This window comes from Pseudorasbora parva, chromosome 20 (genome assembly GCF_024679245.1).
Source record: "Pseudorasbora parva isolate DD20220531a chromosome 20, ASM2467924v1, whole genome shotgun sequence".
Lineage (NCBI taxonomy): Eukaryota > Metazoa > Chordata > Actinopteri > Cypriniformes > Gobionidae > Pseudorasbora > Pseudorasbora parva.
Genome location: NC_090191.1, coordinates 39,005,974 through 39,021,106, shown reverse-complemented (window position 1 = coordinate 39,021,106; position 15,133 = coordinate 39,005,974). Strand labels below are relative to the sequence as shown.

At 37.2% G+C, this 15,133-nt stretch overlaps 1 protein-coding gene and 1 pseudogene across 3 annotated transcripts; both read right to left on the bottom strand.

Annotated features, from left to right (window-relative positions):
* Window positions 1-3,242: 3,242 nt before the first annotated feature.
* On the bottom strand, window positions 3,243-8,306 carry LOC137049181 (probable polypeptide N-acetylgalactosaminyltransferase 8; annotated as a pseudogene).
* A 1,922-nt stretch (window positions 8,307-10,228) lies between these two features.
* rad51ap1 (RAD51 associated protein 1) lies at window positions 10,229-14,020 on the bottom strand. Of its 3 annotated transcripts, none has more exons than XM_067427569.1 (10): window positions 13,785-14,020; window positions 13,514-13,557; window positions 13,294-13,432; window positions 13,071-13,177; window positions 12,892-12,972; window positions 12,719-12,790; window positions 12,418-12,552; window positions 11,367-11,546; window positions 10,773-10,919; window positions 10,229-10,659 (listed from the first exon to the last, which is right to left on the bottom strand). In XM_067427569.1, the coding sequence occupies exons 1-10, from the start codon at window positions 13,799-13,801 to the stop codon at window positions 10,535-10,537; spliced, it is 1,047 nt and encodes a 348-aa protein (XP_067283670.1). In that variant the 5' UTR covers window positions 13,802-14,020; the 3' UTR covers window positions 10,229-10,534. The 3 variants fall into 3 exon arrangements, with proteins under 3 accessions (XP_067283670.1, XP_067283671.1, XP_067283672.1); XM_067427570.1 differs by having other exon boundaries at window positions 11,367-11,543; XM_067427571.1 differs by having other exon boundaries at window positions 12,719-12,787.
* Window positions 14,021-15,133: the final 1,113 nt, after the last annotated feature.

Below are 15,133 nucleotides of genomic sequence, written 5' to 3'. Positions count from 1 at the left end.
GATAATAACAGTTTTTGAGAAACATAAAGGAGTATAAGAAGTTGCCATATTTGTATCACTGGTGCAAAACAAGTCATGCCCAATAAAGGAGAGAGCTCATTGGGAGCTTTGGTAGACACCACTCCTACAGGGGCATGCATCACTAGGGCGATAAGAGACAAGTGAATCACCGCAAACCTTCTCCGTCTCTTCCAACTCAGACGGGGAAATTTTTCCCCGAATTTAGGAAAATCAAGCATTAAGGGATTAAGTTATGAGTTAAAATAAAATTAGATTCAGGAGTTGTTTGCCAGGGATGCATCTGGAGCGATCCCAATTTTTTGTGACTCGTTTTCATACAAGTGTCCTTTGCAGTTTCATCATGCAGAAGCCATAGCTGTGTTGGTTACAGATCTTCGCCTCCGTCTCTTTCTGTTTCAGGTGAGTATGAACTTTGACTAAAATATGACTAACAACTTGAGTGACATGATCAGTAACTTGACCAGTCCTGATAAAGATATTGAGACTAAAAAGAGCAAACGCTGTAAGCAGCTTTGCTCTAAAGCCCTCACTTAAAAGAAACAGGAAACGTTCTCAGAAATTTGGCAAGGTTCTCACAAAGCTATGAAAAAATGTTCTTCCAGAACTTTCATGCAAATTTCTCTGGTCTTTAATCATTTTCGCAAAATGTGAGCTCAAAAACAATATTTATGCATTATTTATTACATATGCATTTAGTGGAACACTAATTTTATTATTTTGAGTTTAGACTTCATGAAATGGATGAGATTTTCTCATTTATTCTACTTCATAACTCAAGAGAAGAGGATTTGAATGAAGAGGACAAAACAATGTTTCAGCCTTGGTGGAAGAAGAGGAATCAATCCTCTATTTTAAGACTCCAGAGAGAGGCTTCAAAGAAAACAGTGTATTTGTCTTGTATAAAAAGTTGCTCACCAATCGGTTCTGAAGGAATTGAAAAACTAAACAGCAACTGAAAGTGGTTAAATGTGCTGGGGCCAAGCTCTTCCCCTAGATGTTGGAGGTCATTGTATAAATCTTCTATTGAAAAACAAACTGCAGATCTACAGTGAGGAATTATACATCGGGGAGTAGCTACAAACAGATGTAGGGCACATATCAATCCCACTATAGAAAATAAATGCCCTTTTTGTGATTTAGAGGAATCAATTGATCAACTGTTCTTATATTTTTCTAGACAGAGAGATATATTTCAGATGTTAAAAACAGGATTGATAAACTAGGTGAAGAGTTTAATGAGTGTTTTATTTTGGGGCCGAAGTATAAGGCTTCAGATAGGAGATGAATTGGTGTAATTAACTTATTATAGCAGAAGCAATAAATGGCAATATGGATAAGGGGGGTATAAATGAAGAAGCTCTAGTAGATCTAGATACATGATTATTAAGAGCTTTTGTGACTTCAAGGACAGAGAGCAGTTTTACTTTAATCTGACAAAAATGTTGGTTTGTTTTAAGGAAACATGGGGTTTAAGCGATGTTTTGTGTACTATGATCATGAGGAAAACCCAATTTCAGATTTTTAATTAAAGTGGTACGTAAAAAAACAGTTAATGTTGTGTAGTAGTATGCGTATATAAGGTCTTTTTTTGCGTAATTTAAAAATGTTATGTGATATCTGATGATGTTTTGTGAAATTTGAAAAGATAAAAGAAAAAGGGAAAAAAATATAAATAAAAAGATATAAATGTCTCTCTCTCTGATACATCGCCAATGTCTATCCCATGGTTCTGTGGGAGAAGATGAGAACATGTACACTGGTCGTTTGACAAGTCTAATGATTAGCAAACACCCATTAAAAGAGACAAACACTATTCAAAGTAAATCTGCATGACTAGGATGTCAGTTATTTAAAAGAGTAAATTAATGTGTCAACAAAGAAAATCCCTTTCACATCACACTGAACAAGAAAAATTAAAATTCACCAGTGTCAGAATTGTCTTCTCAATTGATGTGTGTCTCCAACAGATGGAAGATAGATTGAATTTATTTCATGATACCAGCAATGGAATATGCCAGGAGATGTGTAAATTAATCCTGTATTCGTTTTTCTGAAACCTACGTGGACCATGAGAGCCCAGTCAAAATGAGCAAAGGTCACTTCCAAGTCATATTAATTCAGTCTGTGATCCGTGAAAGCAGATGTTCCGTCCTAAAAGTGAGAGAATAGTCCTACATGAGTGATTTCATTAATCAGTCATTGTATTTGTCTTTTTTTCGGACAGACTTCTGATGCAATGAGGAACATGCCACTTTTTTGAAAATAGGCTCATTTTCCAACTCCCCTAGAGTTAAACAGTTGAGTTTTTTTTAGTTTTAGTCATGTCAGTACTACATAACTATATATAATGCTGAATATAATAAATAATAATGCAATTGGGGAATATTTGTGGGTCCTGAAAATGCAAATTTCTTATGTTTCCAGTAAAAAAAAGTGGCCTACGTTATATGAAATAATCGTGACATGAGGGTATCGTTACACCCCTAATACATTGCGATTTCTATTCAAACTTTTTCTCTTAAATCCCTAGCCTAAAAATCTAGACGCACACTAGCGGCAGCAAATCTAATCTGCCCGCAAGTGTCGTCTAGCAACTCTCAATACCCTTCTGAGCAGTAATCCCCAAACTCTTGCCGGGCCAATCACATCGTGTATAGAGTCGGTGGGCGGGGCCATAATGACGACGACAGAGTTGCGTTTGCGTGCTTCTAGTAAACACAGAAACTGGCGAGCGGCGGTCTTTCGAATCAGCTTTGACCGCAACTCTGGAAGACTTGGAGTTAAGCTTTTCCCTGAGAAAAGAACAAAGAATGGCACTGAAGTCATTCTTAAACAGGGAAGATGTGTTCTGAGTTTTGCCGACCGGATACGGCGAATGTTTAATCTATCAACAAGCTCTGTTTCACCTTCGTTGCTCTGGTTGGTGTAGCGCTATCCTATCGCGTGCAGAGGGAGTCTGAAAGACAACCGTTTATCCCGCCCCTCGGATTGAGCCGTCAATGGAGAGTTTCCAGACCAAACATCTTGATGTGGGTCTGGCTTGTCAGGCTATTAAATCCCCTTTCTGAGTATGAATTTACTTTCTCATTAGCCATATAATTTTTAGCACCTAATTTCTTTCAAGTCATAACTGCATTCACATTTTTGCACTTTCTGTGATGTTTCTCCAGCGTGCTCCAGCATGTCAACTGCATTTATCTAATCTGATTTTACCTTGCGTTTCATAAATCCTGAATTACATGCTGTATCCTCCAGTGCTGGTTTCCGCACTCCTGAATAAAAAGGTTTTTTTCATATTTTCCGTTCTGCACAGCGCTGATCTCCAGACAGCGTTTGGTGTCTCTGTTCTGTATGGCCTGTCCCTGAAAATCAAACAAGATGAACAATGTTTTTTCATGCAATGTTCAGGTTGTGATATACCACAGTATCCCATCAGTACTTGGGGTTTGTTCACCTGTTTGAAGTCCCAGTGCATGTTTTTAGTTTTTTTAGTGTTTGAACACCAGGACAGCTTTGGAAACCTGCCCGAGCCGGGATCAATTAAACAGCGGCTCTGAGCGTGTAAAAAGAACGGCAGGGGATGGAGAAGTATCTCACCACTTGCTGTATAGTAAAATAACTGTGAGCAGAAATCGAAGTGTCAAATATTCCACAAAAATACAATTTGAAGAAAAGAGAAGAGAAGAGATTACCTGTGAGGAAAAGAAATGACATGGGTATAAAATGGGAGTGTTTTCCTCAAATGGCCCATTATCCAAACATAAACTTGTTTGCAGATCATTGATAAGCTGTGTAATAGAGATAATAAAAACATTATAGGCTATTAAAGCGCTCTAATATAAAACTTTTGAGTCACATTGAAGCACGTCACTCACCACTCCATAAGCAAGAACATTCAAGGGATTCAAGTCTGTATAGACATTTTCCAGATACCATTTGAATGGTTTGCATTTCAGCCTGTCTCTCAGTCTCTTTCTCTCTGAAACATCACCGATGTCTATCCCATGTTTCTGTATTAAAAAAAAAAAGAGATCATAAATCTAATGAAGAGCCAAAACAATGTAACATTTCAAACCTCAAAACCTTTAGTCAAACATCTCGGTTGATTTTAAAGATCTCAAGCTGAATCTGACTAAATCAACACTTCCAGACTCATAGAACTGGTCTTGAAAAGCCAGATTTTAGATCTACCTGTATGGGGATCCCCCAGGCGAGATTGACATTTATCTTGTATTCGTCCATCCAGATTTCTGCCACTCTGAGGGCATTTCTCCTCATTACATGACTAAGGTCAAGCATGTAGGGTTTGTGCGCCCTTTCAATGTGCGCAACTTTAGAGCAGGGAACAATCTCTATACTTCCTCCACACAGCCACACCTGAGCCGAGAAAAATCAACACTGAATATAGTATAATATATAGAGGTATAATATAGTTCAATAGAGTGGTTATGTGCTTTACCCGTATTCCTAATTCAACATTCTCTCCGCCGTACACCTGCATCCCGTCATCCAGAGTCCCAATCTCCCCGAAGAACAGACGATCAACCACAAGTATTCCCATTACAGAGGGACTCCTGGATAATAAGTGGAGAGGATGGATTTAATAGAATGATTTCCAGGGTGAAACGGCTTAAAGAGGCCATAGTATGCTATTGTTTATTGAGTGTATTAGAAGAGTTAACATGCTTTAATGTTTAAAAAACACACACTATATAGTCAAAAGTTTTGGGATGCCTGTCTTTACATGCACATGAACTTTAATGACATCCCATTCTTAATCGGTAGTTTAATATGGAGTTGGCCATCCTTTTGCAGTACTTATACCTACTCTTTAAGTTCTTATATGTACCTTTTTTGGTACTAATATGTACCATTTTAAGGTACAAAGATGCATCTTTTCTCTTTTGTACATTAGGGTACCGCCCTAGTGACAGCAGTGTACCATTTTTTCTGAAAGTGAAATGTGTTCTTTTGTTCCTCCACACCAAATTTACTCATCCATGTCTTTATGGACCTTGCTTTGTGCACTGGTGTTCAGTCATGTTGGAACAGGAAGGGGACATCCCCAAACTGTTCCCACAAAGTTGGGAGCATGAAATTGTCCAAAATGTCTTGGTATCCTGAAGCATTAAGAGTTCCTTTCACTGGAACTAAGGGGCCAAGCCTGTAGCTATAGACTCTGCAGAAAGTTGGCGACTTCCTGCACTGTGCGCCTCAGCATGTGCTGACCCCACTCTGGGATTTTATGTGGCCTAACACTTGGTTGCTGAGTTGCTGTTGTTCCCAATTGCTTCCAATTTGTTATAATACTACTAACAGTTGACCATGAAATATTTTAGAAGTGAGAAAATTTCCCAAATGGACTTATAGCACAGATGGCAACCTATCACGGCGGTACTACGCTTTTATTCACTGAGCTCCTGAGAGCGAGCCATTCTTTCTCAAATGTTTGTAGAAGCGTCTGTGCCTAGTGCTTGATTTTATACACCTGGGGCTATGGAAGTGATTGGAACACATGAATTCAATGATTTGGAGGGGTGTCCCAATACCTTTGGCAATATAGTGTTTTTTCCACATAATGTACATTATTGCAGCCCCACTATTTTCAGTCTGTCTAACACACTCTGATTTCTACAAAGCTCCTCCTTATGGAAAGCCATGTAAATTTATTTGCCACAGTGCTGTGGTTGGCCAAACACCTCAAGCACATGACAGGTTACACACTAAAGGAAAAGGAAAATGTTAAAAAAGCATCAAATGGCCTCTTAAATACATCTTAAACACAATATTGCACACTACACACTCACTTTCCTGGCTGTGAAGGGTCCTTTTGATTATACCACTTCTGTGGGAAGCGCACGTACGTACACCAGAGAGCCCAGTCAAAACCATGAGCAAAGGCGTCATATTTCATCACTTCCAAGTCAAAGTAATTCACTTTGTCAAACACGGGGCTCAGGACCAGCGTGCGATCAGCCTGGATACGAGCAAGCAGAGGCTCCGCCCTACAAGTGAGAGAATACATGGGAAAACATGATTTCATTCATCACTGTCTTTGTGTTTGTTCAGTTGTCTGTGTCGGTTGTTCACACCAGTAGTCATTGTTAACTCAAATGAAAGCTTTTAAAATAATTTTTGTTAATTGAAATAAAGCTGAACTATATAAAAATAAAAATTACTAAAACTTCAAAAATAACACTAAAACAACACTTCCCACCAGTAATGGAGTATTGTTTTCATTTCATTTAGCTAAGCAAATATTGATTTTATTGCCAAATACTGAAGCTGAACAGTTTCACACCATTTGGCATGGACTTCAATATGGGCGTCTAAAATGGCAACCACATATCCGGTGGCAGCCTTCCAGCCTGAGATTCTGGCCTGGGCCAAGCCTTTCTGCTCTGGATGGGTCAACATCTTCACCAGGCCTGGGTGCTTCTCATTGATGGAGTGGATATAAACATCCAGCTTTGTCTTCAGCTCTTCTGTGGAAGACATACATCCAGAATGACTAGCTCAGTTTGTGTAAAATACGCATCTGAGACTATAGGGTTTGATGAGGTTTTGAGAGAAACAAACCATTTCTGCTGTGGTCGTCCACCAGTATGATCTCTTTGAGCAGGTGGGTTGGAGTTCTGTTGATGATGCTGCAAATGGCTCTTTGGATGATAGATAGAGCCTCATCCAGATAAATCAATACCACGCTGATGGTGGGCAGATTGTCCGGATATTTACGGTCAATGCATCTATAAAATAATAACAAAAGCAAAACGGATGAAACCATCAAGAACGTCAGAGATTTTCCATGAACTGCTGAAACTCACCTGTGGTCTCGAGTGTCCGGCAGCTCCCGGTCCAGAGGCATCTGGTCACTGAGGAAAGCATTATAGCCGTATTTCTGAAAGAGATCCTCAGCCTTTATCTGGTCGTCCTCAGACAGTTCTACAGTCCATTTCTTGAAGAGACTGGAGTTTGGAAACAGCTTCTTTGCTGGCTTCTTCTCATTTCTCACTTTGAGGCTTTTCTTTTCTGCAAAAATGTTTGTGTAAGTCTTTGTTAGAACTTTTTATTCTGGCAAACCAGCGGAGCAGTCGAAACCTTACAGCGCACATTTACAGTTTTCTGTTGTTTTATCTATCTGAAAATCGTATTGTCAACAATCGTATTGTCAACAATCGTATTGTCAACAATCGTATTGTCAACAATCACTTCAAAATTACATTAATACAAACCAACCATATTTCTTCAAAATAGTGAAGCTGTGCATGTAAAACTAAAGGTGCTCAGTACTTTTTTTTCTCAAGACCTGGATAATAGTTTAGAAAAATATTTATCATGTTTATCACAGGAAGAGAATGTTATACCATTTTGATTTAGTTTACCAAAATTAATATTCTGTCATGCATTACTCACCCTCATTACAAACCCGTAAGACATTTGTTGATCTTCAAAACACAAATTAAGATATTTTAATTAAAACAGAGTGCTTTCTGTCCTTCCATTGACAGTTTATGCAACTTTACGTAAGTTTGGAATGACATACAGTTAAAGAGAAAGTTCAACCAAAAATTATTCCAAGCCTGCATGAGTTTCTTTGTTCTACTGAACACAAAAGAAGATATTTGGAAGAATGTTTGTAACAAAGCAGATAGAGCAACCACTCACTACCATAGTATTTTTCCCCTACTATGGTAGTGAGTGGTTGCTCTATCTGCTTTGTTACAAACATTCTTCCAAATATCTTTGTTTGTGTTCAGTAGAACAAAAAAAACTCATACAGGTTTAGAACAACACTGTAAAAGGGGTCAATTAGTTGTACAAACTAATGTGTGTATAAATAGTTGAATAAACTTTAAAAGCTGGATTTTTTTCAAAAAGTTGGATTTTCTTTAGCGTTGAGGGGGAGTAAATGATGACATAATTTTCATTTTTGGGTGAACCATCCCTTTAAGTAAATGATATAAGAAAATAAATATGGTCAATTTTGATTTCATGCCAACTTTAAAGAAGGCACAAAGGGTAACGTAAAACCACAGGTAAACAGAAATCATTTTTGTCAAATTTGATTACAAAACGGATATAGGAAACTTACCCACGGCATATAAATGAGCCTCCAGTTTGTCCAGCTTGTTGAGGAGAAGTGCACTGTGAAACGAGAAGTTCTGCTGGACTTGGTGAAGCTGCTTCTCTTGAGTTTGGATTTCCCACTTGACTGAGCTCATGTAGAGAAACACCACAGCGACAGACAAAACTGGAAACAAACTCTTTACACAGCTAATTCTCATGATGATCAGAACAGCAAACCCACATAGGTTTCCAGAGGGTTTCCTCCTTCACGTTTACCTGTCTATGGTCTCTGGCCCGTGATGTACTGTTAGATTTTGTGCCAATGTTTGCTCAGTGTTTTTCTTTAGTTGGCTTGATCTATCACTCTAACATGATCACATTATACTTGGTAATGAGAAGTATTTGGATGGGAGGAGACCAGGACATTGAATCCTGGTAGACGCAGTGGGTACAGCTTTGAAAATATTCACTTTATCAAACTATATTGACCTCAGACATTCAGTAAAATAAAGCAATCTGGCACTACGGTCCTTTAACTTTAAAAAAGAAGTCATTAATGTGTAATGACTTTACTTGGTGAGGCACATGACTATTAATTAAGTCAGTGGTTCTTAAACCTGTCTTGGGGACCCTTCAACACAGCACATTTTGCATGTCTCCCTCAACAGACACCCAATTCGAGTCTTGCAATCTCTAATAATGAGCTGATGATTTGCATACGGTGTGTTAGATGAGGGAGACATGCAAAAAGTGCACTGGTTGGGGGTCCCCAGAACAGGTTTGAGAACCACTGTGTTCAGTAAAATGTCATTGTGGTTATGGGTTTTGAATGAATTTTGAATTAGTTGATAGTCATGTGCCTCAACAAGTAAAGTCATAACATAATGAACCTTTGGAAATCATTAGCTAATGATTAATTAAAGCAGACAACTGGAGGTTGAAATGGATGGCTTTGACCCATTGTGGTAATTAACATATGAATTTACACTATTAGTTAATATAATATGTTATTAGGGAATTAATACATTACACTTAACTAATAACACTTCATATATTATTAAATATATGAATCATATATGATGTTAATTTGTAGCTCATGCAGTAATCATTAATAAATGGTTTAATTCTTCATGAGTCATACATTAACTCATGATTATTTGTGCATTAGTTAAGCATGGATTAATGCATATTAGTGCACCCGTATTGTAAAGTGTTACTGGCACTTCGAAACCAATAACCATTTTATGTAACTTTTTTTTTCTCCAACTGAGCAGCACCCACATAAAGCTCACCAAACTAGAAAAAGTAAAACTACAAGTCACACAGTATTTAAAAGGCCCCACAGAGTAATACAAAATAAATGTATTAACTCTTGCAGTTTTGAGTATTTACATAACCTGCCGCAAAAAAAGACTTACAGTAGTCACAATAAATTATGAAGAAACTCCCTACTTCTGCAAACAAGACTTTTTATAATTTACTATTTAACAAGTTTTTGTTTGCAGTCGCTTCTGAAAAAAGTTGGGTGAGCTGGTTTTCAGTTTTATTTGCATAGCAGTTTCACAATATAATGTCTCCAGAAAAGTAAAGCTCCACCCCAGATGACTGTGGCAAGGAGTTTCTCTATTGTCCCCCTCTCCTCCATACATGGCTCAGTTTGGCCACAAGAGGGAGACATTACTTGAGCGTTCACTTCAATGGAAGGGTAGGCCATTTGTTCCAGAAACATTTTTTATGTTGGTTGAAAGTCTCTTTACAACCGGATAGCATTCACTAAGTGGCCTAAATGTATATATATGCATATATGCTGTTCCATAGACACCGATTTTATATTTTCATTCAGCCTGTCTGCGGATTTTGTTTCTGAAAATGAGACCCAAATTTTAACATCGTTGTAAATTTTAACTGGTTGATGGAAAATAAGATAATGTGCATTCTAAAAATCATATTTGGATAATAAGGTATCTAGAATTATTAATGGAGCTATAAATAAAATACCTATAATCATTTATCATTTCGAATTTTCACTAACTTATATCAAATATAAGATGTATCCTCAGTTTCAGGCAGAGTGTGATTATAACATTATAACTACAAAAATATATAATATAGTATTTCATCAAGACTACAAAAACCCAAGTTATGCACAATTGCAATGTGATGCATTATATTTGGAAAACCAGATTTTAGTATATTACAATCTTTAATGTTTATCAAAAAGTCCATATTTACAAAGCTAAAACACACCGGACAAAACGACATTTAAAAATATTATTATGACCAAAAAAAGTAATTTATTCCCTACATATTACTGTAAGTGAGGGATGAAAGGCAATAAAAGTATAGACAAATCTCAGAAAATTGACTTGGAAAACCTAAAGATGCATTAAGTGTTTCCAAAAGCTGTGCAGATTAATATTACATTGTCCCTTTAAAACGAGTCTGTTTAGTTTACAGCATTAGGGTGAAGGGGTTTGACTCGAGCCATACGTGAAAGTCCTAAACGCAGCCCCTGTCCAGGAGACTTCACAGGTGTATTCTGGGACCCACCGGGACCACGACCAACCAGACCTGGAGAAGCAGTTAGAAAGAGTTTACAACAGGACCACAAATACAGCTCTTCGTCCATTTTTGGCAGTCAAGATCGTCAACTTTGCATTGATGATTTCAGGCTGTTGTCTCACCAGGGGGATTCCACTTGCAGGTCTTGGCAAGTCTGCCCCCTGCAGGACTGGAGCAGAGTGCAGGTTTAGAGAGAGGTGGAGTATTGGGCATCTTCTTCAGTCCAGATGCTGGAGCAGCTGGACTCCGACAGATCGCTGGGCTGGGAGCTGTCAGAAAGAGAGAGATGTTAGTGTGGCATGACTTTCAATGGACACTAAATATAAGGAAGTGTTCACACTTGGCAAGTATGGTTAGATTAAATTACACTTTGATTATCCACAAACTTCACAGATCGGTACAAGCATTAAAAAAGGCACCTCCTTGCAGCAGATCTTCACTTGTGTGTGAAGGAGGAATTCCTACCACTATTTTGACTCCTTTACACATTATAAACTCTCCACAAGTCCTCAGTTGGTAAAAATACAATATACACACATACAACGAGCGCATTTAGCCCAGCACACAGAATTGTTTTGGGTGTTTTGATATTTTGTCGCAAAAAGTGTCATAATTTGTTTCTTTAGGTTCGGTGTTTAAAAGAGATAGTGTGAATGCTAAGAGAGGCAGGATTAAATTGATCATTTTCTATTTTTAATCCACAGAAAAAAAAATACCTGAGCTTTTAGCTTTCGAGGCTTTCGTTGGCTTTTTCTCTTTCTTTTCCTTCTTGTCCTTCACAGGAGGTGGGGGCTTCTTTTCTGTCTTTAGTTTCACCACATTTTTCTTCTTCACTGTGAATGTCTCGTCTTCACTCTCATCTTCTTCGGTGAAGTCTGCATCACTCTCCGAATCTGCTACAACAACCATAAATAAATGCCCACATCAGTAGTATTACATTTCATTATGAAAGCACTGAAGACATATACAGAGGAGGTCAATCCAGGTCCATGTGACTTTAAATAGTTTTTATAATGCTTTCTACATGTTCAACTTTCTTTAGTGTATTGCTGTTGGAACATGAAAAAGATCTGCAAACTAGCATACAAAGACTGAAGGGGCAGGACTGGTAGAGTTATTAATGTGTTTAAACTTGCAGTTATGGTTAGGGGCATGACATTTATCAAACAAGTTTTAGTGGTTGACCAATCACAACACACTGGTCCAGCTGACCAATCAGAGCACATTGAGCTTTTCAGAAGGAGGGGCTTCATAGAGATAGGAATTAAACAGAGCGTTACTGACAGACTGGGAGGAGAGGAGCTGCCATAATGGAGATTTCAAAACATTGAGCAGTTTTGAACATTCAAAAAACTGCTACCATCCATTATAAAAGTAATGCCCACGGCTCCGGGGGGTTATTGAAGGCCTTCTGAAGCAAAGCCATGGGATTTTGTAAGAAAAATATCCACATTTAACACAATATAAAGTAAAATATCTAGCTTCAGGTGGACCGCCTCTTGTATTCAACTTAAAGAAAAAGAGTGTAGATAACTTTTATAATAGATGGATGCACTTTTTGGGCTGCCATTATAATGCTTTGGAAGAGCCAAGACATTTTTTTTATATAACTCTTGTATTTTCAAGAGTATTTTCGTCTGAAAGAAGGATGTTATATACACATATGATTGAAAGTGTGTAAATAATGAGTGAACTATCCCTTTAAGACCCCCAAAAACAACATTTAAGACATAATAAGGAATAAGATTGTAAAGGTCCTCAGATTACCTGGTATGTTTTCCGGCTGGAAGTCCTCATCGTCTTTGTTGTCTTTCTCCTTCGGAGGTTTTCTCTGCTTTTCTGAGGGTTCAGTTTTTTTGGAAACACTGGAAGGGGAGGCGTCTAAACTGATCAGATTCAGCCCTGAAAACAAGGGCAATAATCAACACATGCATAGAAAATGCAACATTTGTCTTCTTTTTATATCAGCCCCAATGATGCAGTTTTCTGAAACACTGATTACACTTTGAAATTTAAATTTTGCTGACATCAAATGATAAATCTGATAATAATAATAAACCTGCTTTACCTAAACTTTTGTCATCGATGCTACAATTTGACAACACAGGAGGAGAGTCTGAAGGAGGATGACTGTCACCTACTGTAAAAAAAAAAAATCAAGCTCAGAGCTTTCTTGGAGAATAGACAATAGTTTTTTGCATTGAAATGTCAAATAAATGACACAATTATTTGTTTTATTACCTAAATGATTCCCATCAGCACTGCAGTGCACCAGAACGGGTGGTGGTGAACATTGAACAGGCTGAGATGCATCACGATCATCTGCAGAACAGAACACAAAAAGACATTAAAAAAAAAAACTTCACGCTTTGCACTTCAGGAATGAGGGAAAATAACTCTTAAACCAGAAGAACATTCACCGGTTTTGGTTGTAGGCTCTCCATCTTCTGTTCTTGAAGTGTCCAGTAAGGACAATGTTAGAGCTGCCTCCAAATCTCGGTCATAAAGTTTATCATCCAGAGACGTCCTAAAATTACACAGCAGTCAGTGGTGTCAATACATACAGTCAGTGGTCCATTCATGTTTTTCTGTGATTGGGCAATGCAATTACACAAAAAATGCGTTTCAAAATGCCACTGTTACCTCTTCCTGCTTCCAGAGCTGATGAGATCAACATCTTCCTTTGGAGATGCACTTGTCTTGTGGTTTCTCTCTGAATCAAGGTCTTTGACAGCCGTTCGAGGTTTTTTGGGAGGAGGTTTCTCACAGGCAAAGTCCTCATCTATCACATCAATCATGAAAACATTACTATAGGTTCTGAGCATTTTGAAGCTAAAACCTAAATCCAAATCAGATGTCTCACCGTCATCGTCTTGGAAGACTGAGTAGTTAACAGCTTTCCTATTTCTGATGACAGGCAGAAAACACAGCTTGCGTCAAAAAGGACACTGACCCTTCAGATTATCAGTGATTGATTATGAAAATATAAGGAAGTAACAGGGCATTACAAATAACAAAGACGAACAGCTGTCATAAAAAAGCACGCATATATGTAAATTGACATGACAACAATATCTAGGGCATGGATTAACTCATTTTGTAAATAAAGTAATGGAAGTTTTTGGAAAACGCACCTGGAAGGGCGGTCCATAGTTTAGATAGAGAATAAAATCGCGCTATGAAAACAATCACACACTCACTGCCGTATTTTTCTAAAACCTTTCGTAATATCTACTGACAGTTAACGTTATGCAGCCGTCTGTAAGTCTTGTAAGTTAAAAACATAATGGGCACTTAGAAAGTGTGTATTTGTATCAGAAGCATGTTGTTTTGATGTGTCCTGAAGCTGAGGTAACCCGCCAGAAAACAAACGGCGGGAATCTATCTGAATGTACGAATTTGCATTTCGCTATAAGCATATCTGAACGTTATGTTTCCACTTCAACACTAAGTAAGTGATTAAAATATATTAGTAGTTTTCAATTATTATATGTTATTAAAACATCGACAAAACTTTTCATTGGTGCAAGTTTTGTTCGTTTAGACAAAATGTCGAATCTGCGGATCTCATCTTTTGACGCGAAACCTACGTCACCCGATTTTTCTTTCTTTTTTTAAACTTTTTTATTTATTCTTATTTTTACCCTGCAAAGCATGTTTTGGAAAGTTGTAAGTCAAAAATGTCCTATACCTGTGAATTTTGTGCCCTGGAAAAAGAAACATTTACTCAAGACTATTTTGGAAAGATTTAGAAACTTTTATTAATAGAAAATTTAAGTGTAGGCTATGATAGAAATATGTGGATTCGATGTCCTCTTGTATACTTAGAAGGATAACTTAGAATGCAAAGAACAACATATTATACAATTATTGATTTTATTAGTTAAATATATAGCCTAGCCTACATAAAAAGAAGTGGGCTCAATGTAAACCAAGCTTTTTACATTTTGTAAATAACGACTTAAATTATATGTAAACCTCTTGGAACAAGCAAAAATTCATTATTTAATTTCCTGGCAACTAATGTTAATGTGATACTATGTGATACCTCTTGTTCTCATGGCATTGAATACATTTTTTTTAAAGTATTCTTATTTATTTTCTGTTTATTATAGTCTACCCCTCTGTTTATTACAGTGTATTTGTAAATATTTACAAACCGATAACAAATAATTAAGTTATAATGTTTTATGTTAATAAACTGATGTTGTTAGTTGTTTTTCTAAAGGATTTAAAGTCGTTTATAATTACTTCACAGAATATATGCTATTTTGGTGGGAAAATAAATAAATAAATAAACAAATAAATAAATAAATTCGGAGGTAAGGATAAATTGACTATTACAATATTAGCCTAAAAGCAGATTTAGACTGAAATTAAAAGGATAGTTCACCCAAAAATGAAAACCCTGTCATCATTTACTCACCTTCATGTCCAAACCTGCATTATTTCCTTTTTTTCATGTTGAAAATGAATATGGGTA